Below are 27079 nucleotides of genomic sequence, written 5' to 3'. Positions count from 1 at the left end.
AAATATAAAATACATACATATACATACATTGTATTGGGCCACCAATACAAACCGGAGCATCTCATAGTTAAAGTATTAATCCAATTCGTTATCCTTGATTGCTAGTCCATGATCAAAACATCATCACATCGGAATTAGTTGAAAACTTATATATAAACCCCTTTTCTTAGTTCCAACAGACCTCACTACCTCTGAGGATGCTTGCCATGGATGCAGGCGAAACGTCAGGAGAAAATGCCTCTAGAACATGGCCATATAGCCTGGAAAAACCTACAACAACCCAATAATAATAATAATAATAATAATAATAATAATAATAATAATACTTTTTTTATACCCCGCCACCACCTCCCCAAGGGGACTCGGGGCAGCTTCCATGAGGCCAAGCCCAACAACACATCAGTAAACAACAAAGCAGCAAGCAAATAAAACAGTACAATTAATATAACTCAAATATAAACAATAACATGCAAAAAATTAAAAACCTATGGCCAGACCAGATGTAATAATTTATTTATTTATTTACTTGTATACCGCTTTTCTCAGCCTATCAGCAACTCAAGGCGGTTTCCAACCAAACAGTACACATAATATCATAATACAAATTAAAACATTAAAACAGCATAAACACACAACAAGGCAATAAAAACAACATCATTAGCGTCATTGGCATCATTAGCTTCAAACTACAAGAGAGGAGATTCCATCTGAACACGATGAAGAACTTCCTGACTGTGAGAGCCGTTCAGCAGTGGAACTCTCTGCCCCGGAGTGTGGTGGAGGCTCCTTCTTTGGAAGCTTTGAAGCAGAGGCTGGATGGCCATTTGTCAGGGGTGATTTGAATGCAATATTCCTGCTTCTTGAGAGAATGGGGTTGGACTGGATGATGGCCCAGGAGGTCTCTTCCAACTCTAGGATTCTAGGATTCTATGAGAGCCGTTCAGCAGTGGAACTCTCTGCCCCGGAGGGAGTGTGGTGGAGGCTCCTTCTTTGGAAGCTTTTAAACAGAGGCTGGATGGCCATCTGTCAGGGGTGCTTTGAATGCAATATTCCTGCTTCTTGAGAGAATGGGGTCGGACTGGATGATGGCCCAGGAGGTCTCTTCCAACTCTAGGATTCTAGGATTCTATGAGAGCCGTTCAGCAGTGGAACTCTCTGCCCCGGAGGGAGTGTGGTGGAGGCTCCTTCTTTGGAAGCTTTGAAACAGAAGTTGGATGGCCATCTGTCAGGGGTGATTTGAATGCAATATTCCTGCTTCTTGAGAGAATGGGGTCGGACTGGATGATGGCCAAGGAGGTCTCTTCCAACTCTAGGATTCTATATGAGAGCTGTTCAGCAGTGGAACTCTCTGCCCCGGAGGGAGTGTGGTGGAGGCTCCTTCTTTGGAAGCTTTGAAACAGAAGTTGGATGGCCATCTGCCAGGGGTGATTTGAATGCAATATTCCTGCTTCTTGGCAGAATGGGGTTGGACTGGATGATGGCCCACCAGGTCTTTGATTGTAGGATTCTATGATTCCTGTATTATTAAGCATTGCCCAGTTCCATCGTCAAGTCCTCAGGTTTCCTATATCAGTTACCTATATCCGTTACTCTGCGTTTGTAAACGCTTGCTCAAATTAGCCATGTTTTAACTTGCTTCTGAAACAATAAGAGGGAGGGAGCAGATCTAATCTCTCCAGGGAGGGCGTTTCATAGCCGAGGGGCCACCACTGAGAAGGCCCTGTCTCTTGTCCCCGCCAGACGTAATTGTGACGAAGGCGGGACCGAGAGCAGGGCCTCCCCGGATGATCTCAAGGTCCTTGATGGTTCGTAATTAAAAAATTTTAAATAAACACTGTGTGTGAACAAGATAGGGTGTATCTAAGCAGGAGGGTTTTAAAGGATAATGTAGGGAGAGCAACCCAATGGGTAGTTAAATTGCTTCTGAGGACATTTTTCAGGGAATTGGTCAGAGAAGGTACTCTGGAACAGCCACGTTTTCAGGCTCCTCCAAAGACATAATTATATTTATATATAATTATAGAATAAATAATATTAAAATATTAAAATAATATAATGCAATAATAAAATAAAAATAAAAATAAATGAATAATAAAACAGTATTAATTATTGTCGAAGGCTTTCATGGCTGGAATCACTAGGTTCTTGTGGGTTTTTTCGGGCTATGGAGCCATGTTCTGGAGGCATTTCTCCTGACGTTTCGCCTGCATCTATGGCAAGCATCCTCAGAGGTTGAGAAGGTCTGTTGGAAGTAGGGAAAATGGGTTTATATATCTGTGGAATGGCTGGGGTGGGGCAAGGAGCTCTTCCCTGCTGCAGTTAGGTGTGAATGTTTAGCTGATCACCTTCATTAGCATTTGAAGGCCTGCCTGAGCCTGGGAAAATCTGTTGCTGGGAGGTGAGGAAAAAACCAGGCACAGATTAACACCTCCCAGCAACAGATTTTCCCAGACTCAGGCAGGCCTTCAAATGCTAATGAAGGTGATCAGCTAAACATTCACACCTAACTGCAGCAGGGAAGAGCTCTTTGCCCCACCCCAGCCATTCCACAGATATATAAACCCATTTTTCCTAATTCCAACAGACCTTCTCAACCTCTGAGGATGCTTGCCATAGATGCAGGTGAAACGTCAGGAGAAATGCCTCTAGAACATGGCTCTATAGCCCAAAAAACCCACAAGAAACTAGTATTAATTATAATTATATATATAATTATATATAATATTTATTTAATTATATATAATAATAATAATAATAAAATATTAAAATAAATAAAGATAATAAAATATATATTATTTATAATCATATATGTAATATAATTATACTTATATATAATGTACATATTTATATTTATATATAATTATAGAATAAATAATAATAAAATATTAAAATAATAAAATACAATAATAAAATTAAAATAAATGAATAATAAAACAGTATTAATTATTATATATATGATTATATAAAATATTTAATTATATATAATAATAATAAAAAAATATTGAAATAAATAAAGATAATAAAATATATTATTTATAATCATATATGTAATATAATTATACTTATATATAATGTACATATTTATATTTATATATAATTATAGAATAAATAGTAATAAAATAATAAAATACAATAATAAAATAAAAATAAATGAATAATAAAACAGTATTAATTATAATATATATAATTATATAAAATATTTAATTATATATTATAATAATAATAAAATATTGAAATAAATAAAGATAATAAAATATATTATTTATAATCATATATGTAATATAATTATGATTATATATAATGTACGTAATCATATTTATATATAATTATAGAATAAATAATAATAAAATAATAAAATACAATAATAAAATAAAAATAAAAATAAATGAATAATAAAACAGTATTAATTATAATTATATATAAAATTATATATAATATTTATTTAATTATATATAATAATATAAATAATAATAAAATATTAAAATAAAGATAATAAAATATATTATTTATAATCATATATGTAATATAATTATACTTATATATAATGTACATATTTATATTTATATATAATTATAGAATAAATAGTAATAAAATAATAAAATACAATAATAAAATAAAAATAAATGAATAATAAAACAGTATTAATTATAATTATATATAAAATTATATATAATATTTATTTAATTATATATAATAATATAAATAATAATAAAATATTAAAATAAAGATAATAAAATATATTATTTATAATCATATATGTAATATAATTATACTTATATATAATGTACATATTTATATTTATATATAATTATAGAATAAATAATAATAAAATATTAAAATAATAAAATACAATAATAAAATTAAAATAAATGAATAATAAAACAGTATTAATTATTATATATAATTATATATAATATTTATTTAATTATATATAATAATATAAATAATAATACAAATAATAATAAAATATTAAAATAAATAAAGATAATAAAATATATTATTTATAATCATATATATAATATAATTATGATTATATACAATGTACATAATCATATTTATATATAATTATAGAATAAATAATAATAAAATAATAAAATACAATAATAAAATAAAAATAAAAATAAATGAATAATAAAGCAGTATTAATTATTTTTATATATATATATATAAAGTATAATATTTATTTTATTATATATATTAATAATATAAATAATAATAAAATATTAAAATAAATAAAGATAATAAAACTTCCTGTACTTTGGGAAGCCTGACTTGGCCACAGTGGTCCACGCTCTGGTTACATCCCATATAGACTACTGCAACGCTCTCTACATGGGGTTGCCTCTGAAGACTGCCCGGAAGCTACAACTAGTCCAACGAGTGGAGGCCAGATTACTAACGGAAGCGGGGTACAGGGAGCATACTACTCCTCTGTTGCACCAGCTCCACTGGCTGCCAATTAGCTTCCGAGCACAATTCAAAGTGCTGGTGTTGACCTATAAATCCCTAAACGACTCCGGCCCAGTTTACCTCTCCGAACGTATCCTCCCCTATGAACCATCAAGATTACTAAGATCGTCTGGAGGGGCCCTGCTCTCGGTCCCACCGGCCTCACAGGTGCGTCTGGTGGGGATGAGATACAGGGCCTTCTCGGTGGTGGCCCCTCGACTCTGGAACTCCCTTCCACTGGAGATCAGAACTGCCCCTTCGATCTTAACATTTACGAAACAGGTGAAAACCTGGCTTTGGGGATTGGCATTCAACGAATGAGCCATGATCCTGTGATATGGATGGATGACGACGAGTAAGGACTTTGATGACGACTGGCCACTGTAATCATATGACTGTATTTTTGCCATTTTAATTAATGATTCTCCCCTACGAAACATCAAGGTTGTTAAGATCTTCTGGAGGGGCCCTGCTCTCGGTCCCACCACCTTTGCAATCACGTCTGGTGGGGACGAGGGACAGGGCCTTCTCGGTGGTGGCCCCTCAGCTCTGGAATGCCCTCCCAAGGGAAATAAGACAGGCCCCATCCCTCCTGACCTTTAGAAAGTTGGTGAAAACCTGGCTTTGGAACCTGGCATTTGATGAGTGAGTCAATAACCCTTGACCACACGGACGGATGGGGATGAATAGTGATTTTATTCGGACGACTTGGCCTTATGGAATTATATGATTGTATTTTAATGTGTTTTATATTAGAGTTTTATAGGATGTGATGTTTCAACTATTGTGTATGAACTCCTCTGTTGTAAACCGGCCTGAGTCCCTCGTCGGAGGTGAGAAGACCGGGATAGAAAAGTTCTAAATAAATAAATAATTATCATTATCATTATATATAATGTATATAATTATATTTATATATAATTGTAGAATAAATAATAATAGAATCCTAGAATCCAAGAGTTGGAAGAGACCTCATGGGCCATCATCCAGTCCAACCCCATTCTGCCAAGAAGCAGGAATATTGCATTCAAAGCACCCCTGGCAGATGGCCATCCAGCCTCTGCTTCAAAGCTTCCAAAGAAGGAGCCTCCACCACACTCCCTCCGGGGCAGAGAGTTCCACTGCTGAACGGCTCTCACAGTCATAGAATCCTAGAGTTGGAGGAGACCTCCTGGGCCATCATCCAGTCCAACCCCATTCTGCCAAGAAGCAGGAATATTGCATTCAAAGCAGCCCTGGCAGATGGCCATCCAGCCTCTGCTTCAAAGCTTCCAAAGAAGGAGCCTCCACCACACTCCCTTCGGGGCAGAGAGTTCCACTGCTGAACGGCTCTAACAGTCATAGAATCCTAGAGTTGGAGGAGACCTCCTGGGCCATCATCCAGTCCAACCCCATTCTGCCAAGAAGCAGGAATATTGCATTCAAAGCACCCCTGACAGATGGCCATCCAGCCTCTGCTTCAAAGCTTCCAAAGAAGGAGCCTCCACCACACTCCCTTCGGGGCAGAGAGTTCCACTGCTGAACGGCTCTAACAGTCATAGAATCCTAGAGTTGGAGGAGACCTCCTGGGCCATCATCCAGTCCAACCCCATTCTGCCAAGAAGCAGGAATATTGCATTCAAAGCACCCCTGACAGATGGCCATCCAGCCTCTGCTTCAAAGCTTCCAAAGAAGGAGCCTCCACCACACTCCCTTCGGGGCAGAGAGTTCCACTGCTGAACGGCTCTAACAGTCATAGAATCCTAGAGTGGGAAGAGACCTCCTGGGCCATCATCCAGTCCAACCCCATTCTGCTAAGAAGCAGGAATATTGCATTCAAAGCACCCCTGACAGATGGCCAACCAGCCTCTGCTTCAAAGCTTCCAAAGAAGGAGCCTCCACCACACTCCCTCCGGGGCAGAGAGTTCCACTGCTGAACGGCTCTCACAGTCAGGAAGTTCTTCCTCATGTTCAGGTGCAATCTCCTCTCTTGTAGTTTGAAGCCATTGCTCCATTGCGTCCTAGTCTCCAGGGAAGCAGAAAGGATGCTTGCTCCCTCCTCCTCCTCCCTGTGGCTTCCTCTCACATATTTATACATGGCTATCATATAATAATAATAATAAAATATTAAAATAATAAAATACAAATAAAATTTTAATCAACATAAAATTTTAAATAAATAAAAATTTAATCTGGCTACCAGTATTAAAAAACTCAAAAATTACAGCAGCAAAACAGCAGAGGGGAAACAAACAGGCACATGAAATCACTCTCAACAAAAGATTCCCCCCAGGCGCTGCCAAGCCATTGCTAATCAAGGTGGTCAGTTGAAACCTTCACACCTAGCCCCAACAGACAAGAGTCCTTTGTCCCACCCTGGTCATTATTCCACAGATATATAAACCCATTTTTCCTAGTTCCAACAGACCTCACTACCTCTGAGGATGCTTGCCATGGATGCAGGCGAAACGTCAGGAGAAAAATTGCCTCCAGACCATGGCCATATAGCCCGGAAAAACCTACAACAACACTGTTGAAACATTCCCACCTAGCTCCAGCAGACAAGAGTCCTTTGTCCCACCCTGGTCATTATTCCACAGATATATAAACCCATTTTTCCTACTTCCAACAGACCTCACTACCTCTGAGGATGCTTGCCACAGATGCAGGCGAAACGTCAGGAGGGAATGCCTCTAGACCATGGCCATATAGCCCGGAAAAACCTACAACAACACTGTTGAAACATTCCCACCTAGCCCCAACAGACAAGAGTCCTTTGTCCCACCCTGGTCATTTCACAGATATATAAACCCATTTTTCCTACTTCCAACAGACCTCACTACCTCTGAGGATGCTTGCCATGGATGCAGGCGAAACGTCAGGAGAAAAATTGCCTCCAGACCATGGCCATATAGCCCGGAAAAACCTACAACAACACTGTTGAAACATTCCCACCTAGCTCCAGCAGACAAGAGTCCTTTGTCCCACCCTGGTCATTATTCCACAGATATATAAACCCATTTTTCCTACTTCCAACAGACCTCACTACCTCTGAGGATGCTTGCCACAGATGCAGGCGAAACGTCAGGAGGGAATGCCTCTAGACCATGGCCATATAGCCCGGAAAAACCTACAACAACACTGTTGAAACATTCCCACCTAGCCCCAACAGACAAGAGTCCTTTGTCCCACCCTGGTCATTTCACAGATATATAAACCCATTTTTCCTACTTCCAACAGACCTCACTACCTCTGAGGATGCTTGCCATGGATGCAGGCGAAACGTCAGGAGAAAAATTGCCTCCAGACCATGGCCATATAGCCCGGAAAAACCTACAACAACCCATTTTAATCAACAGTTTAATTAGGAACCAATTCGGAAATGGCATTTGTAACCCATGAACAAAAAAGAATTACATAGTGTTACATAGTGACATAAGGGCTTTGGGTAGATCCCAAAGGAGCTTTTTCTTGCTGGGGCCCCATCAATGTATGCCGTTCAAAACTATCTAAGTGGGACATGGGTGTCAATGGATGTCAACTGTCTCATTTGGTCGCTGTTGACAACATCTGGTGTCCCCCAAAAAGGAAGTTTTATCCAAGTGGAGTGGAAAGAGGGAGGGCTTTAGGACCCAGCGGCGGCGCCAGCAGAGCCTGGGCTGCTTGCTGCTTTCCACTCCTCTTTCCCTCCTTCCTTCCTTCCTTCTCCTTCTCCTCCTCTTTTCCCTCTCTCTTCTTTCTTCTCCGCAGGTTTTGGGCTCCTCCTGTCCTCCTTCTCCTGCTTTTCCTGCCCGGAGGTGAGTAAAGACACAGCCATTTGGGGGGATTGAGGCCACACTGCAGAATTGTACCGCTTTGAAACCGCTTTAACTGCTCCAGCTTTGGATAGGAATCCTCTCTATGAGTTTTGTGAGCCTGCAACATGGGTAGCATTGGGCAGTGGAGTTCAAGTGGTGTCAGACTGCGTTAATTCCAGATTATCGGCTTTGAACTAGGTTATATGACAGTGTAGACCAGGCATGGGCAAACTGGGGCATTCCAGGTGTTTTGGACTCCAACTCCCATCATTCCTAACAGCCCCAGGCCCTTTTCTTTTTCCCCTTCAGCCACTTAAGCATTTGGTTCAATTCCATCATTTGTGAAGTTCAGGATGCACTGTGATTGTAGGTGAACTATAAATCCCAGCAACTACAACTCCCAAATGTCAAGGTTTATTTTCCCCAAAATCCACCAGTACTCACATTTGGGTATTTTGAGTATTCATGCCAAGTTTGGTCCAGATCCATCATTGCTTGTGTCCACAGTGCTCCCTTGATGTAAGTGAACTACAACTCCAAAACTCAAGGTCAATACCTATAAAACACTTCCAGTATTTTCTGTTGGTCACGGGAGTTCTGTGTGCCAAGTTTGGTTCAATTCCTTCATTGGTGGAGTTCAGGGTGGTCCTTGATTATAGGTGAACTATAAATCCTAACAACTACAACTCCCAAATGTCAAGGTCTTTTTCCCCCAAACTCCACCAGTGTTCACATTTGAGCATATTGAGTATCCGTGTAGAGTTTGGTCCAGATCCATCATTGTTTGAGTCCACAGGGCTCTCTGGATGTAGGTGAACTACAACTCCTAAACTCAAGGTCAATGCCCACCAAACCCTCCCAGTATTTTTTTTCTATTGGTCGTTGGAGTTCTGTGTATCAGGATTGGTTCAATTCCTTCATTGGTGGAGTTCAGAACGCTCTTTGATTGTAGGGGAACTATAAATCCCAGCAACTACAACTCCCAAATGTCAAGATCTATTTTCCTCAAACCCCACCAGTGTTCACATTTGGGCGTATTGAGCATTTATGCTAAGTTTGGTCCAGATCTATAATTGCTTGAGTGCTCTCTGAATGTAATATGAACTACAACTCCCAAACTCAAGGTCAATGCCTATTAAACACTTCCAGTATTTTCCGTTGGTCATGGGAGTTCTGTGTGCCAGGTTTGGTTCAATTCCTTCATTGGTGGAGTTCAGGATGCTCTTTGATTGTAGGTGAACTATAAATCCCAGCAACTACAACTCCCAAATGTCAAGGTCTATTTTCCCCAAACTCCACCAGTATTCACATTTTGGTATTTTGAGTATTCATGCCAATTGTGGTCCAGATCCATTATTGTTTGAATCCACAGTGCTCTCTGGCTATAGGTGAACTACAACTCCCAAACTCAAGGTTACTACACTCATCTAACAAAAGACATGGATCAGGCATGGGTGGTGCAGCACCAAACTACAACTCCCATGATTCCATAGTATAGACTGGGTAGATATGGCATGAGCAAACATGGGCCCTCCAGGTGTTTTGGATTTCAACTCCCACAATTCCTAACAGCCGGTAGGCTGTCAGGAATTGTGGGAGTTGGAGTCCAAAACACCTGGAGGGCCCAGATTTGCCCATGCCTGATCTACACTGTAGTATTAATGCAGTTTGGCACCACTGTTGTGGCTCATTGCAATGGATTCATCAGAGTTGCACTCTTTGCCAAAGAGTGCTGGTTGTTCACCCAACTACAACTCCCAACTCCATAGCATTGACCCATGGTGGTTAAAGATGCGTCAAACTGCATTAAGTCTACGGCGTAGATGCGAGGAGTGATAGCCGATGGTGACGATGCTGCTGCACCCTGTGAGTCCCAGTTTGCTTCCGTCTCCTGAGTGTTCTTGGCTCCTTCTGTGGAATGTTTGGCATTCTCGTTCAGCACTAGAGCTCTCCAGCTGAGCATTGCAAAATAATAAACTCTCCCGAAATCCGCAATCCTTGCATTCCGTAGGATGCCGCCATGGCATTCGGAGGGGATTCATAGTGCGGGTGGAAGGACCCTTCGATCGAGGGGAACGTAGAGGCGCCTTCCCTCCTCTCTTTAGGTCTGGGGGAGGAAAAGGTAAACAACCATCTGTGTCTGCAGGAAGTTTAAGCATCCCAACGAAGAGGAAAAAAACCATTTTTTGCCAAGCTGATCCCATGACCCTTTTGCCCCGTTGCAAGAATCATCTGATGTGCTTGGCATAAATCAGTGCGGCACTTTTTGCCCCGAGCAGCTTGGCATGAGAGAAGGATATATATCTTTAGCTGCTTTGAGTTCCCTTTGGGGAGATAAAGCAGGATATTATTATTATTATTATTATTATTATTATTAAGATTTCAGCAGGGATCCCATCCGGTCCGCTGGCTTTGTTATTTTTTTTGTTGGCTGATGGCATTGCTGACTTCTTCCAAACTCATCATCATCATCACTTTATTTCTTATAGTCGCTCTCCACCAAAGTGCTCCGAGCGACTTACAATTTAAAATAGCTTATACACAATATAAAACATTCAATATAAAAACATTCAACATAAAAACATTCAACGTAAGCAGGATATAATTATTATATCCTTAAAATCTGCTGGGATTTTCTCGGTCACCCACACTTTTTCAATGAGCTGGTGGAGTGGTGTGTCAGCTCAGGTCCTCCCTCTTTCAAGATTTCAGCAGGGATCCCATCAGGTCCGCTGGCTTTGTTATTTTTTTTTTTTGTTGGCTGATGGCATTGCTGACTTCTTCAAAACTCATCATCATCATCATCACTTTATTTTTTAATTAGTCGCTCTCCACTAAGGTGCTCAGAGCGACTTACAATTTAAAATAGCTTATACACAATATAAAACATTCAATATAAAAACATTCGACATAAAAACATTCAACATAAGCAGGATATAAATATTATTATTATTACTATTATTCCCCCTTTTTTTTGAAGAGGGTGATGATGGTGGCATCCTTGAAATCTGCTGGGATTTTCTCAATCACCCACTTTTTCTATGAGCTGGTGGAGTTGGTGTGTCAGCTCAGGTCCTCCCTCTTTCAAGATTTCAGCAGGGATCCCATCAGGTCCGCTGGCTTTGTTATTTTTTTTGTTGGCTGATGGCATTGCTGACTTCTTCCAAACTCATCATCATCATCACTTTATTTCTTAATTAGTCGCTCTCCACCAAAGTGCTCTGAGCGACTTACAATTTAAAATAGCTTATACACAATATAAAACATTCAATATAAAAACATTCAACATAAAAACATTCAATGAACAATGGCTTCAAACTACAAGAGAGGAGATTCCATCTGAACATAAGGAAGAACTTCCTGACTGGGAGAGCCGTTCAGCAGTGGAACTCTCTGCCCCGGAGGGAGTGTGGTGGAGGCTCCTTCTTTGGAAGCTTTGAAGCAGAGGCTGGATGGCCATCTGTCGGGGGTGATTTGAATGCAATATTCCTGCTTCTTGGCAGAATGGGGTTGGACTGGATGGCCCATGAGGTCTCTTCCAACTCTTTGATTCTATGATTCTATGATTCTAACATAAAAACATTCAACATAAGCAGGATATAATAATAATAATAATTATTATTATTATTATTATTATTATTCCCCTTTTTTTTGAAGAGGGTGATGATGATGGCATCCTTGAAATCTGCTGGGATTTTCTCGGTCACCCACACTTTTTCTATGAGCTGGTGGAGTTGTTGTGTCAGCTCAGGTCCTCCCTCTTTCAAGATTTCAGCAGGGATCCCATCAGGTCCGCTGGCTTTGTAATTTTTTTTGTTGGCTGATGGCATTGCTGACTTCTTCCAAACTCATCATCATCATCACTTTATTTCTTAATTAGTCGCTCTCCACCAAAGTGCTCCGAGTGACTTACAATTTAAAATAGCTTATACACAATATAAAACATTCAATATAAAAACATTCAACATAAAAACATTCAACATAAAAACATTCAACATAAGCAAGATATAATAATAATAATAATAATAATTATTATTCCCCTTTTTTTTGAAGAGGGTGATGATGATGGCATCCTTGAAATCTGCTGGGATTTTCTCGGTCGCCCACACTTTTTCAATGAGCTGGTGGAGTTGTTGTGTCAGCTCAGGTCCTCCCTCTTTCAAGATTTCAGCAGGGATCCCATCAGGTCCGCTGGCTTTGTTATTTTTTTTGTTGGCTGATGGCATTGCTGACTTCTTCCAAACTCATCATCATCATCACTTTATTTCTTAATTAGTCGCTCTCCACCAAAGTGCTCCGAGCGACTTATAATTTAAAATAGCTTATACACAATATAAAACGTTCAACATAAAAACATTCAACATAAGCAGGATATAATAATAATAATAATAATAATAATAATAATTCCCCTTTTTTGAAGAGGGTGATGATGGTGGCATCCTTAAAATCTGCTGGGAGTTTCTTGGTCACCCACACTTTTTCTATGAGCTGGTGGAGTTGTTGTGTCAGCGCAGGTCCTCCCTCTTTAAAAATTTCAGCAGGGATCCCATCAGGTCCGCTGGCTTTGTTATTTTTTTTGTTGGCTGATGGCATTGCTGACTTCTTCCAAACTCATCATCATCATCATCATCATCATCATCACTTTATTTCTTAATTAGTCGCTCTCCACCAAAGTGCTCCGAGCGACTTACAATTTAAAATAGCTTATACACAATATAAAACATTCAATATAAAAACATTCAACATAAAAACATTCAACATAAAAACATTCAACATAAGCATTATTATTATTATTATTCCCCCTTTTTTTGAAGAGGGTGATGATGATGGCATCCTTGAAATCTGCTGGAATTTTCTCGGTCACCCACACTTTTTCTATGAGCCGGTGGAGTTGTTGTGTCAGCTCAGGTCCTCCCTCTTTCAAGATTTCAGCAGGGATCCCATCAGGTCCGCTGGCTTTGTTATTCTTTTGTTGGCTGATGGCATTGCTGACTTCTTCCAGACTAGTCAGTGCTGCAAGCTCATCCCTGGTTGTTTTTGTTGCGGGATTTGTGAGAGGACCTCTTCGGCCACATTGGAGCTGTGGTTCAGGAGGCTTTGGTAGTGTTCTTTCCAACGTAGTGCAATTGAGTTTTGGTCCTTCAGGAGTTTGGTTCCATCTGATATTATTCTTCTTATAATAATAATAATAATAATAATAATTATAATTATAATTATAATTATAATTATAATTATTATTTAACAGTGACAAAAGATACTCCACTTTGGCAGGAAAAACGAAATGCAAAGATATAGAATGGGGGATGCCTGGCTTGAGAGCAGTATGTGTGAAAAAGATCTTGGAGTCCTCGTGGACAGGAAGGTGAACATGAGCCAGAAATGTGATGTGGCGGCAAAAAAAGCCAATGGGATTTTGGCCTGCATCAAGAGGAGCATAGTATCTAGATCTAGGGAAGTCATGCTCCCCATGCTCTATTCCACCTTGGTTAGACCACGTTACCTGGAATATTGTGTCCAATTCTGGGCACCACAACTCAAGAGAGATATTGACAAGCTGGAATGTGTCCAGAGGAGGGCGACTCAAATGATCCAGGGTCTGGAGAACAAGCCCTATGAGGAGCGGCTTAAGGAGCTGGGCATGTTTAGCCTGAAGAAGAGAAGGCTGAGAGGAGACGTGATGAGGGCCATGGATCAAGATGTGAGGGGAAGTCACAGGGAGGAGGAGGGAGCAAGCTTGTTTTCTGCTTCCCTGGAGACTAGGACACAAGGGAGCCATGGCTTCAAACTACAAGAGAGGAGATTCCATCTGAACATGAGGAAGAACTTCCTGACTGTGAGAGCCGTTCAGCAGTGGAACTCTCTGCCCTGGAGTGTGGTGGAGGCTCCTTCTTTGGAAGCTTTGAAGCAGAGGCTGGATGGCCATCTGTCAGGGGTGCTTTGAATGCAATATTCCTGCTTCTTGGCAGAATGGGGTTGGACTGGATGATGGCCCAGGAGGTCTCTTCCAACTCTTGGATTCTAGGATGCTGATTCTATGATTAGCGTAGAGGCTGTATGCCATGGTTTCTTGGTCCATAGATGACCTTTGTGGCTTTGAAGAATCCCTGAGCATCATGGGTATCTGCCAGGTGTTGGATTTCTTTAGCCTTCTTTGTCCACCAGATGTTCTTGAGCTCTCTTGTCCTTCTTTGGACCTCAGTTTTTGCACTGGCATAGATCTTTTTCTTAGCAGCACAGTTGATGTCTCTCTGCCATGTTTGGAAGGCTTTCCTTTTCTTGTCAATTAGCTGTTGGATCTTGTTGTCATTTTCGTCAAACCAATCTTGATGTTTCTTGGCTTGGTATCCAATAGTTTCTTCGCAGGCTTGGATGATGGAGGTCTTCAGTTTGTTCCAATGTTCCTCAACATTTTCGGGGTATTCTGTGGGGAGATGGTCCTTGAGTGCTGTTTGGAGATGGGCTCGTCTGGAGGGCTTGGGTGTTCATTTTGCGCCTTGCCTTCCTTCCTTGGAGTCTGCGCTTGGGAGCGATCTTGATAGCCATCATGGATTGGATCAGCCTGTGGTCAGTCCAGCGGTCATCAGCACCTGTCATGGCTCTTGTGAGGTGCACGTCATGGCGGTCTCTGGCACGTGTGATTACACAGTGATTACTTATTATTATTATTATTATTATTATTATTATTATTATTATTTAAAGATCAAACTGCAAAGACTCTGGCACAAGCCAGTCAAGGTGGTCCCAGTGGTGATGGGCACACTGGGTGCAGTGCCTAAAGACCTTGGCCTGCACTTAAAAACAATCGCCGCTGACAAAATTACCATCTGCCAGCTGCAAAAGGCCACCCTACTTGAATCTGCACACATCATTCACTGATACATCACACAGTCCTAGACAATTGGGAAGTGTCCAGTGTGTGATCCAATTCTACAGCCAGCAGAGTGGTCTTGTTTACTGTGGAGTCATCCTGTTGTGGTGATCGGCACACTGGGTGCAGTGCCTAAAGACCTTGACCCGCACTTAAAAACAATCAGTGCTAACAAAATTACCATCTGACAATTGGGACATGCCCAACGTGTGATCCATTACAAAAGCTAGCATAGTGATCTTGTTTTCTGTGGACTCATCTTTTTGTGTTTCAAATAATGATGATGATGATTATTATTTAAAGATCGAACTGCAAAGATTCTGGCACAAGATAGTCAAGGTGGTCCCAGTGGTGATCAGTACACTGGGTGCAGCGCCTATAGACCTTGACCTGCACTTAAAAACAATCAGCACTTACAAAATTACCATCTATTAGCTGCAAAAGGCCACCCTACTTGGATCTGCACGCATCATTCGCTGATACATCACACAGCCTTAGACACTTGGGAAGGGTCCGATGTGTGATCCAATACTACGGCCGTCAGAGTGATCTTGTTTGCTGTGGACTCATCTTGTTGTGTTTCAAATAATAATAATAATTATTATTATTTAAAGATCAAACTGTAAAGACTCCTGCACAAGCTAGTCAAGATGGTCCCAGTGGTGATTGGCACACTGGGTGCAGTGCCTCAAGACCTTGGCCTGCACTTAAAAACAATCGGTGCTGACCAAATTACCACCTGTCAGCTGCAGAAGGCCACCCTACTCGGATCTGCTCGCATCATTCACCGATACATCAAACAGTCCTAGACAATTGGGAAGTGATCCAATACAAAAGCCAGCAGAGTGACCTTGTTTGCTGTAGACTCATCTTGTTGTGTTTCAAATAATAATAATAATAATAATAATAATAATAATAATAATAGGGGACACAAGCCCCTTTGAGTCTCCTTGCAGAGAGAAAAAGTGGGGTATGAATAAATATAATCATATATTATAGTACTATAATATATAATAATAATAATAATAGATACATACCTGCCTTGGGTCTCCTTGCAGAGAGAGAAAAAATGAGTATAAATAAACATAATAATAATAACTTAAAGATAATTGGCGCTGACAAGATTACCATCTGCCAATTGCAAAAGGCCACTCTACTTGGATCTGCATGCATTATTCGCCGATACATTACACAGTCCTAGACAATTGGGAAGTGTCTGACGTGTGATCCAATACAAAAGCTGTGTACTCATCTTGTTGTGTTTCAAATAATAATGATAGTAATAATTATTATTATTTAAAGCTCGAACTGCAAAGACTCTGGCACAAGCCAGTCAAGGGGGTCCCAGTGGTGATCGGCACACTGGGTGCAGTGCCTCAGGACCTTGGCCGGCACTTAAAAACAATCGGCGCTGACCAAATTACCACCTGTCAGCTGCAGAAGACCAACCTACTCGGATCTGCTCGCATTATTCGCCGATACATTACACAGTCCTAGACAATTGGGAAGTGTCTGACGTGTGATCCAATACAAAAGCTGTGTACTCATCTTGTTGTGTTTCAAATAATAATAATAATTATTATTATTATTATTTAAAGCTCAAACTGCAAAGACTCTGGCACAAGCCAGTCAAGGTGGTCCCAGTGGTGATTGGCACACTGGGTGCAGTGCCTCAGGACCTTGGCCTGCACTTAAAAACAATCGGCGCTGAACAAATTACCACCAGTCAGCTGCAGAAGGCCACCCTACTCGGATCTGCTCACATTATTCGTTGATATATCACACAGTCCTAGACACTTGGGAAGTGATGCAATACAACAGCCAGCAGAGTGATCATTATTGTGTACTAATCTTGTTATGCTAATAATAACAACAATAATAATGTATCCTAAATAGACAGGAAGCAGCCACTTCTCCTCTTCTGCTCCTTCTTGCCTCTTCCGGGAAGGAAGGTGCTGTCTCTTTAAAAAGTAGAGTCAAACTTCTGCAAGAAGTCTTGTTGTTTGCCAGTTTCTGGTTGCCGCCTCCATGGTTCCTGCCTAGGGGCCCGGGGCAGGGATGAGGGTTTGCGGAAAGGAAATGCGGAGGAGCGGATGCTTTGGAAGGGGAGAAGGTGAGGCCAACATCTTGGAGGTCAAGGCTTCCCTCTCTCTTTGCTTTGCTTCTCCGTCCTTTGCATGCTTCCCCTCCTCCCAAAAACTGGAAAACGTAAGAGCCTTGGAATCAGAAGGTCTGGAAATGTGGAAGTGCATCAAAGATTGGGAGTGGTTAGGTGGATCTGTAATTGGCTAAGTGAACGAACCCAGAGGGTGATTCTCATCAATGCTCCAATACATTAGGAAGAACTTCCTGACTGTGAGAGCCGTTCAGCAGTGGAACTCTCTGCCCCAGAGTGTGGTAGATGCTCCTTCTTTGGAAGCTTTTAAACAGAGGCTGGATGGCCATCTGTCAGGGGTGCTCTGGATGCAATATTCCTGCTTCTTGGCAGAAAGGGGTTGGACTGGATGGCCCACCAGGTCTCTTCCAACTCTAGGATTCTATGTGAGAGCTGTTCAGCAGTGGAACTCTCTGCCCCAGAGTGTAGTGGAGGCTCCTTCTTTGGAAGCTTTGAAACAGAGGCTTGATGGCCATCTGTCAGGGGTGCTTTGAATGCAATATTCCTGCTTCTTGGCAGAATGGGGTTGGACTGGATGGCCCACCAGGTCTCTTCCAACTCTAGGATTCTATATGAGAGCTGTTCAGCAGTGGAACTCTCTGCCCTGGAATGTGGTGGAGGCTCCTTTCTTTGGAAGCTTTGAAACAGAGGCTGGATGGCCATCTGTTAGGGGTGATTTGAATGCAATATTCCTGCTTCTTGGTAGAAAGGGGTTGGACTGGATGGCCCAGGAGGTCTCTTCCAACTCTTGGATTCTATATGAGAGCTGTTCAGCAGTGGAACTCTCTGCCCTGGAATGTGTTGGAGGCTCCTTCTTTGGAAGCTTTTAAACAGAGGCTGGATGGCCATCTGTCAGGGGTGATTTGAATGCAATATTCCTGCTTCTTGGCAGAATGGGGTTGGACTGGATGATGGCCCAGGAGGTCTCTTCCAACTCTAGGATTCTATATGAGAGCCGTTCAGCAGTGGAACTCTCTGCCCTGGAATGTGGTGGAGGCTCCTTCTTTGGAAGCTTTGAAACAGAGGCTGGATGGCCATCTGTCAGGGGTGATTTGAATGCAATATTCCTGCTTCTTGGCAGAATGGGGTTGGACTGGATGGCCCACCAGGTCTCTCCCAACTCTAGGATTCTATATGAGAGCTGTTCAGCAGTGGAACTCTCTGCCCCAGAGTGTAGTGGAGGCTCCTTCTTTGGAAGCTTTGAAACAGAGGCTGGATGGCCATCTGTCAGGGGTGCTTTGAATGTGATTTTCCTGCTTCTTTAGGGTTGGGCTGGATGGCACAGGAGGTCTCTTCCAACTCTAGGATTCTAGGATTCTATGATTCTCGTAGCAAAGATTGACCATCAGACTAGGGTCGGAGTTTGGATAGGGATGTATCGGAATGCACAGGGCGATGCAGACTTGTCTCCTTCCCATCCGCTCATCTGACGGTGCCTTCTCTTTCTGTCCTTTCTTGTTGTCGAAACGACCAGCCCGTCGGTGAGCCTTGGGGCCTCTCCTTCTCCTTCTGCCGGAAAGAGCCTTCCTGGAAGCCAGCCCCACATCCTGTCCAGCCCGAAGATGGAGAAAGGAAGCCCCGGCCTCCCCAGGGGAAACTGGAGCAGCTCCCCACCCAGGAATGGTATGGCTCCGGATTTCCATCTCCATCCAGAGGAGGGTTTCCTCTCTCTGGCCTTTCTGGGCCTGGGAAAAGAGAAATCAGATGTCAACATACGTGTCACTAGAGGGACAATCTATGCATACCAAGCCCCTCTATGAAGGGGAATTCCCACCGGCTGTTGGGGATTGTGGGAGTTGGAGTCCAAAACACCTGGAGGGCTGAAGTTTGCCCAGGCCTGATCTACATCTATGTAAATAACAATGTCATGTTCGTTTGTGGGATTAATGTAACTCAAAAACCACTGGATGAACTGACACCAAATTTGGGTACAATACCCCTAACAAGTGTCCATCACTCAGTGGAAAGGACTTGAAAACCCCAAAAAGCTAAATGTCAAAAAGCTAAATGACAAGACAGGAAGAAAGGGAAGGAAGGAGAGAAAGAAAGAAAGAAAGAAAGAAAGAAAGAAAGAGAAAGAGGGAGGGAGGGAGGGAGGGAAAGAAAGAAAGAAGGAAAGAGGGAAGGAAGCATGGAAGCAAAGAGCGAAGGAAGGAAGGAAGGAAGGTAGGAAGGAGAAAAAGAGAGAAAGAGGGAGGGAAAGAAAGAAGGAAAGAGGGAAGGAAGCATGGAAGCAAAGAGCGAAGGAAGGAAGGAGAGAAAGAGAGAAAGAGGGAGGGAAAGAAAGAAGGCAAGAGGGAAGGAAGCATGGAAGCAAAGAGCGAAGGAAGGAAGGAATAAGGTAGAGAAGGACGAGGGAGGGAGGGAAGGAGCGAAAGAAAGAAAGAAAGAAAGAAAGAAAGAGGGAGGGAAAGAAAGAAGGAAAGAGAAGGAAGCATCGAAGCAAAGAGCGAAGGAAGGAAGGAAAGAGGTAGAGAAGGAAGAAAGGAGAGAAAATGGATGGAAAAGAAAAGGGGGAAGGAAAGAAAGAAGTAGAGAAGGAAGGAAGGAGAGAGAGAAAGAAAAAAGGAAAGGAGGGAAAGAGGGAGTGGAGGAAAGAGGGAAAGAAAGAGTGAAAATGGGAGAGAAGGAAAGAGAGAAGGAAGGATGAAAGCAAAAAGCAAAGGAGGGAAGAGGTAGAGAAAGAATAAAGGAGAGAACGTGGATGGAAAAGAAAAGGGGGAAGGAAAGACAAAAATAGAGAAGGAAGGAAGGAGAGAAAGAAAGAAAAAAAGGAAAGGAAGGAAAGAGGGAGCTAAGGAAGGAGGGAAAGAAGGAAAGAAAACAGGAGAGAAGGAAAGAAAGAGAGAAGGAAGGATGAAAGCAAAAAGCGAAGGAAGGAAAGAGGTAGAGAAGGAAGAAAGGAGAGAAAGTGGAAGGAAAAGAAAAGGGGGAAGGAAAGAAAGAAGTAGAAAAGGAAGGAAGGAGAGAAAGAAAGAAAAAAGGAAGGGAAGGAAAGATGGAGCAGAGGAAGGAGGGAAAGAAGGAAAGAAAACAGGAGAGAAGGAAAGAAAGAGAGAGAAGGAAGGATGAAAGCAAAAAGCGAAGGAAGGAAAGAGGTAGAGAAGGAAGATAGGAGAGAAAGTGGAAGGAAAAGAAAAGGGGGAAGGAAAGAAAGAAGTAGAGAAGGAAGGAAGGAGAGAAAGAAAGAAAAAAGGAAGGGAAGGAAAGATGGAGCAGAGGAAGGAGGGAAAGAAGGAGTGAAAACAGGAGAGAAGGGAAGAAAGAGAGAAGGAAGAATTAAAGCAAAAAGCAAAGGAAGGAAGGAAAGAGGTAGAGAAGGAAGGAAGGAGAGAAGGAAAGAAGAAAAGGAAAAGCAAGGAAAAGAACGAAGGAAGGAGGGAGCAAAGAAAAGAGAGAAAGAGGGAGGGAAGATTGGGCATTAAAGCATGGCGAGTACAGCTAATCTATATAAATAAAAAATGTAATGTTCGTTAGTGGGTTTAACATAACTCAAAAACCACTGGACAAATTGACATGAAATTTGGACACAATACATCTAACAGTCCAACGAGTGTCCAAACAAACAAACAAAAAGAACCACACACACACACACAAAACCCCAGTGGAACAGACTTAAAAAACCCCAAAGTACAGCTTTTATACATACACAAATACACTCATATACATATACACATGCAGACATTGTGTGTGTGTGTGTGTATATATATGCACAAACATACACAAATACATATACACACATATACATATATACATGCACACATACATGTACATATACATATGCACACACATATACATAGACACATATATAGACACAAATATGCATACAGACAAGCACACACATATACACAATATGCATGTACACATATAAACACACAAATACACAAACATATAGACACCTATATATATTTGTATTTTGAGTTATGTTAATATATATAAACACACACACACGCAAACACACATATACACGCACGTGCAAACAAACATATATACATACACATAAACACATATATACACACAAAATACATATACACAAATTAGGCCACAGCAACCCATGGCAGGGGACAGCTAGTCTATATAAATAAAAATGTCAGGTTCGTTTGTGGGATTAACATAACTCGAAAACCACTGGACGAATTGACACCAAATTTGGACACAAGACACCTCTCAGGCCAGGGAGTGACCATCACTCATAAACCCCTCCCAAAAAACAGCGGAAAAGACTTAAAAATCCAAAAAACCCAAATGACAGAGGCAATAACTGCCAGCTATCTCATATAGTGAAGGAGCCCCCGGTGTTGTAGTCGGTTAAACTGCTGAGTTGCTAAACTTGCTGACTGACAAGTTGACGGTTCAAATCGGGGGAACGGCATGAGCTCCCGCTGTTAGCCCCAGCTTCTGCCCACCTAGCAGTTCAAAAACATGCAAATGTGAGTAGATTAATAGGTATCGTTCCGGCGGGATGGTAACAGCGCTCCATGCAGTCATGCCGATGGCCACATGACCTTGGAGGTGTCTATGGACAATGCCGGCTCTTTGGCTTAGAAATGGAGATGCACACCTATCCCCCGAGTCGGATATGACTGGACTTAATGTCAGGGGACAACCTTTCCCTTTACTGGCTCATATATGACACTGTGCAGCTTGTTAGTAAGGTTTTTGTATTGTTTTAATGAGGTATTCATTTCGTTCCTTTGCTGTATTTCTGAAAATTAGAGAATGCACAAAAAGCAATATTCTGTATTGGTCCTAGGGTATATTAAAGCGATCAGATATGGAAATCACTGCGGCTCAAGATTCGTTTCCTAAACCATCACCTTGTCTGCAAACTGGAATGAATACAGTTTGGCACCACTTGAACTTGGCTCAATGCTACGGAATCCTGGGAGATGTAGTTTTATAAGGTTCTTGTGGGTTTTTTCGGGCTATAGGGCCATGTTCTAGAGGCATTTTCTCCTGACGTTTCGCCTGCATCTATGGCAAGCATCCTCAGAGGGAGTGAGGTCTGTTGGAATTAGGACAATGGGTTTATATATCTGTGGAATGACCAGGGTGGGACAAAGAACTCTTTGCTGGAGCTAGGTGTGAATGTTTCAGCAGATCACCTTCATTAGCATTTGAAGGCCTGCCTGAGCCTGGGAAAATCTCTTGCTGGGAGGTGTTAATCTGTGCCTGGTTGTTTCTTCTCTGTTGTTTTGCTGTTGTAATTTTAGAGTTTTTTAATACTGGTAGCCAGATTTTGTTCATTTTCATGATCTCTTCCTTTCTGTTGAAATTGTCCACATGCTTCTTGTGGATGTCAATGGCTTCTCTGTGTAGCCTGACATGGTGGTTGTGAGAGTGGTCCAGCATTTCTGTGTTCTCAAATAATATGCTGTGTCCAGGCTGGTTCATCAGGTGCTCTGCTGTGGCTGACTTCTCTGGTTCAAGTAGTCTGCAGAGACTTTCATGTTCCTTGATGCGTGTTTGGGCAATGCTCCTGCGTTTGGTGGTCCCTATGGAGACTTGTCCACAGCTGCATGGTACACAATGGTAGACTCCTGCAGAGGTGAGAGGATCCCTCTTGTCCTTTGCTGAACGGAGCATTGGTTGGATTTTCTTGGTGGGTCTGGAGATAGTTTGTATGTTGTGTTTCCTCCTCAGCTTCCCTCTGCGGTCAGTGGTTCCCTTGATGTATGGCAGGAACACTTTTCCTCTGGGTGGATCTTCATCTTGACTCTCGTGGCTTCTTCTCAGTGGTCTTGCAGCTCTTCTGACGTCTGAGGTGGAGTCTCCATTGGCCTGGAGAGCCCAGTTGAGGTGGTTCAGTTCATCTTGGAGGAGGTGGGCTTTGCAGATTCTTTTTGCACGGTCTGCCAAGGCTTTAATGGGACTTCTTTTTGGACTTGGGTGATGGTTGGAGTTTTGATGTAGATATCTACCTGTGTGTGTGGGTTTTCTGTAGACAGTGTGACCCAATTGTTGATCTGGTTTGCGGATGACTAGGACATCTAGAAAAGGCAGTCTTCCTTCCTTTTCTTTTTCCATGGTGAACTGGAAAATTACAACAGCAAAACAGCAGAGAGGAAACAACCAGGCACATCTTAACACCTCTCAACAAAAGATTTTCCCAGGCTCAGGCAGGCCTTCAAATGCTAATGAAGGTGGTCAGTTGAAACATTCACACCTAGCTCCAGCAGAGAATGGCTGGGGTGGACTGCCCCACCCCAGCCATTCCACAGATATATAAACCCATTGTCCTAATTCCAACAGACCTCACTACCTCTGAGGATGCTTGCCATAGATGCAGGCGAAACGTCAGGAGAAATGCCTCTAGAACAGGCATGGGGAACCTTCGGCCCTCCAGGTGTGGTGGACTTCAACTCCCACAATTCCTTGAGGCTCGGCATTCTCTCCAAAGGCTTACCTTGGCCTCAAGGAATTGTGGGAGTTGAAGTCCACCACACCTGGAGGGCCGAAGGTTCCTGACCTCTGCTCTAGAACATGGCCCTATAGCCCGAAAAAACCCACAAGAACCTAGTGATTCCAGCCATGAAAGCCTTCGGCAATACAGTTTTATAAGGTCTTTGACCTTCTCTGTTGGGTTCTCTCCAAACTACAACTCCCATCATTCCACAGCATTGAGCCTGGGCAGTTTAAGTGGCGTCAAAGTGCATTCACCCTACAATGTGGAGTTTTGTCTTGTAGCAACGAAAGGAGGCAGAAGTGCTTTGCTTGTGTTATTATTTTGCAGTTCTGTTTGTTAATTGCGAACATTGTTTGTGTGTAATCTGTTAGGACCGGCAGCCACTCCTTCCCACTTTCTGAGATCCTGGCTTTGCAAACGGGCTTTTGGGATTGTGTCCTGGCTTACGTTGAGCCCTGCTTTTCTCTCCGCATGACTCATTCCTCCGCCGCTCTTCCAGGAGACGTGAGCATTCCTTCCTTCTTGTGGGGAATGCCTTTCCCAAACCATTCCCTTTCTCTCTCCATTCTTTGCCCAGATCCGCTCCGGCTCGTTGGCCAGAATTTCCTTCTGGAGTCTGCAGATGTTTTGCTGGAGAGTTCCCCAAAGAAAGACGAGAAGAAGGTAAGGAGTCGCTTCCTCCCAGGAGGAGGCAAAGAACACCCCTTGGGGTGCATCTACGCCGTAGCATTAATGCAGTTTGGTACTGCTTTACCTGGCATGGCTCAATGCTATGGAATCATGGGAGTTGTAGTTTGGCGAGGCACCAGCACTAATCAATACACTTCGGCAGAGAAGGCTAAAGGCCTTGCAAAACTACAGCTCCCATGAGACAATGCTATGGAATCATGGGAGTTGTAGTTTGGCGAGGCACCAGCACTAATCAATACACTTCGGCAGAGAAGGCTAAAGGCCTTGCAAAACTACAGCTCCCATGAGACAATGCTATGGAATCATGGGAGTTGTAGTTTGGCGAGGCACCAGCACTAATCAATACACTTCGGCAGAGAAGGCTAAAGGCCTTGCAAAACTACAGCTCCCATGAGACAATGCTATGGAGTCATGGGAGTTGTAGTTTGGCGAGGCACCAGCACTAATCAATACACTTCGGCAGAGAAGGTTAAAGGCCTTGCAAAACTACAGCTCCCATGAGACAATGCTATGGAATCATGGGAGTTGTAGTTTGGCGAGGCACCAGCACTAATCAATACACTTCGGCAGAGAAGACTAAAGACCTTGCAAAACTACAACTCTCATGAGACAATGCTATCGAGTCATGGGAGTTATCCAAACTGCAAGTCCCAGGATTCTGTAGTTAAAGTGAAATAATAGCACTATAACAGGGTTTCTCAACCTGGGGGTCACAAGGGGGTTTCAGAGGGGTCGCCAAAGACCATCAGAAACTGTATATTTCTTATGGTCATAGGAACCCCTTTGGCAGAAAAGGCTGAAGATCTCTCTGCCTGCTCTTCTCTTTGTTTTTGGAAACAGACGGTGAATCCTCCCACCAAAAGCCCTCTTTCTGCTCTCTGGATGAAGGTGAACTACAACTCCAAAACTCAAGGTCACTGCCCACCAAACTCTTCCAGTTGGTTATGGGAGTTCTGTGTGCCCAAGATTAGTTCAGTTCTGTCGTTGGTGGCACTCAGAATGCTCTTTGATTGTAGGTGAACTATACATCCCGGAAACTACAACTCCCAAATCTCAATCTTTATTTTCCCCAAACTCTACCAGCATTCATATTTGGGCATATTGAGTATTTGTGCCAGTTTTGGTCCAGATCCATCACTGTTAGTGTCCACAGTGCTCTCTGGATGTAGGTGAACTACAACTCCCAAACTCAAGGTCAATGCCCACCAAACCCTTCCAGTATTTTCTGTTGGTCATGGGATAACTGTGTGCCATTCCATCGTTGGTGGGGTTCAGAATGCTCTTTGATTGTAGGTGAACTATAAATCCCAGCAACTACAACTCCCAAATGTCAAGGTCTATTTTCCTCAAACTCCATCTGTGTTCATCTTTGGGCATATTGAGTATTTATCCCAAGTTTGGTCCAGATCCATCATTGTTTAAGTCCACAGTGCTCTCGAATGTAGGTGAACTACAACTCCCAAAAACAAGTTCAATGCCCACCAAACTCTTCCAGTATTTTTGGTCATGGGAGTTCTTTGTACCAAGTTTGGTTCAATTCCATCATTGGTGGGGTTCAGAATGCTCTTTGATTGTAGGTGAACTATAAATCCCAGCAACTACAACTCCCAAATGTCCAGGTCTATCTTTCCCGTACTCCATTAGTGTTCACATTTGGGCATATTGAGTATTGGTGCCAAGTTTGGCCCTGATCCATCATTGTTTGAGTCCACAGTGGTCTCCAGATGTAGGTGAACTACAACTCCCAAAAACAAGTTCAATACCCACCAAACTCTTCCAGTATTTTTGGTCATGGGAGTTCTTTGTGCCAAGATTGGTTCAGTTCCATTGTTGGTGGGGTTCAGAATGCTCTTTGATTGTAGGTGAACTATAAATCCCAGCAACTCCAACTCCCAAATGACAAAATCATAATTTTTGAGTGATGGTCATTCCTTATATTGTGAGACATTTTGTTGCCAAATTTGGTGTGATTTTGTTCATTGGTTCTTTTGTTGGTGGGGTTCAGAATGCTCTTTGATTGTAGGTGAACTATAAATCCCAGCAACTACAACTCCTAAATGTCTAGGTCCATCTTCCCCGTACTCCACCAGTGTTCACATTTGGGCATATTGAGTATCTGTGCCAGGTTTGGTCCAGATCCATCATTGTTTGAGTCCACAGTGGTCTCTGGATGTAGGTGAACTACAACTCCAAAACTCAAGGTCAGTGCCCACCATTGTTGGTGAAGTTCAGAATGCTCTTTGATTGTAGGTGAACTATAAATCCCAGCAACTACAACTCCCAAATCAAAAAATCAATCTCCCCCCACAACCAATATATGTAGGTAGAAGATAAACTTTTGCACAGTCAAACTTTTGAGAAGTGTATCTTCCGCCTCCGTATATGTTTAACATTGAAGTCTGTTACAAGTCAGCATATATTTACTAAGCTGTGTAACAGGTCAGGTTCATGCAAACGCTTTTGGCGAGGAAATCATTAACTGGCTTTAACTTAACAAGTGAGCAAATTCTTCCTTTTGGGAATGGCGCAGATGCTTACTTTAGTGTGAATTTTCTACACCAGTGTTTCTCCACCTTCCTAATTCCACGGCCCCTGAATAGAGGTTCCTTACGTTGTGGTGACCCACAAACATAACATTATGTTCGTTGCTACTTTGGAACTAATTTTGCTACTGTTTTGTATCATAATGTATCATAAATATCTGAGATGCAGGATGTATTCTCATTCTCTAGACC

The 27079-nt window shown here is 42.2% G+C and overlaps 1 protein-coding gene across 1 annotated transcript in view; it reads left to right on the top strand.

Annotated features, from left to right (window-relative positions):
* The window catches only part of SORBS3 (sorbin and SH3 domain containing 3), a 93010-nt gene that overhangs the window by 36284 nt on the left and 29647 nt on the right, over positions 1-27079 (top strand). The window contains exons 10-12 of the mRNA XM_067470618.1: positions 8179-8225; positions 18723-18871; positions 24232-24317. Coding sequence (XP_067326719.1) covers positions 8179-8225; positions 18723-18871; positions 24232-24317 — 282 coding nt within the window. The remainder of the gene's footprint in view (positions 1-8178; positions 8226-18722; positions 18872-24231; positions 24318-27079) is intronic.

The sequence above is a fragment of the Anolis sagrei genome, chromosome 7 (genome assembly GCF_037176765.1).
Source record: "Anolis sagrei isolate rAnoSag1 chromosome 7, rAnoSag1.mat, whole genome shotgun sequence".
NCBI lineage: Eukaryota > Metazoa > Chordata > Lepidosauria > Squamata > Dactyloidae > Anolis > Anolis sagrei.
The sequence above is the reverse complement of the archived record's forward strand: the minus strand, read 5'-3'. Positions and strand labels throughout refer to the sequence as shown.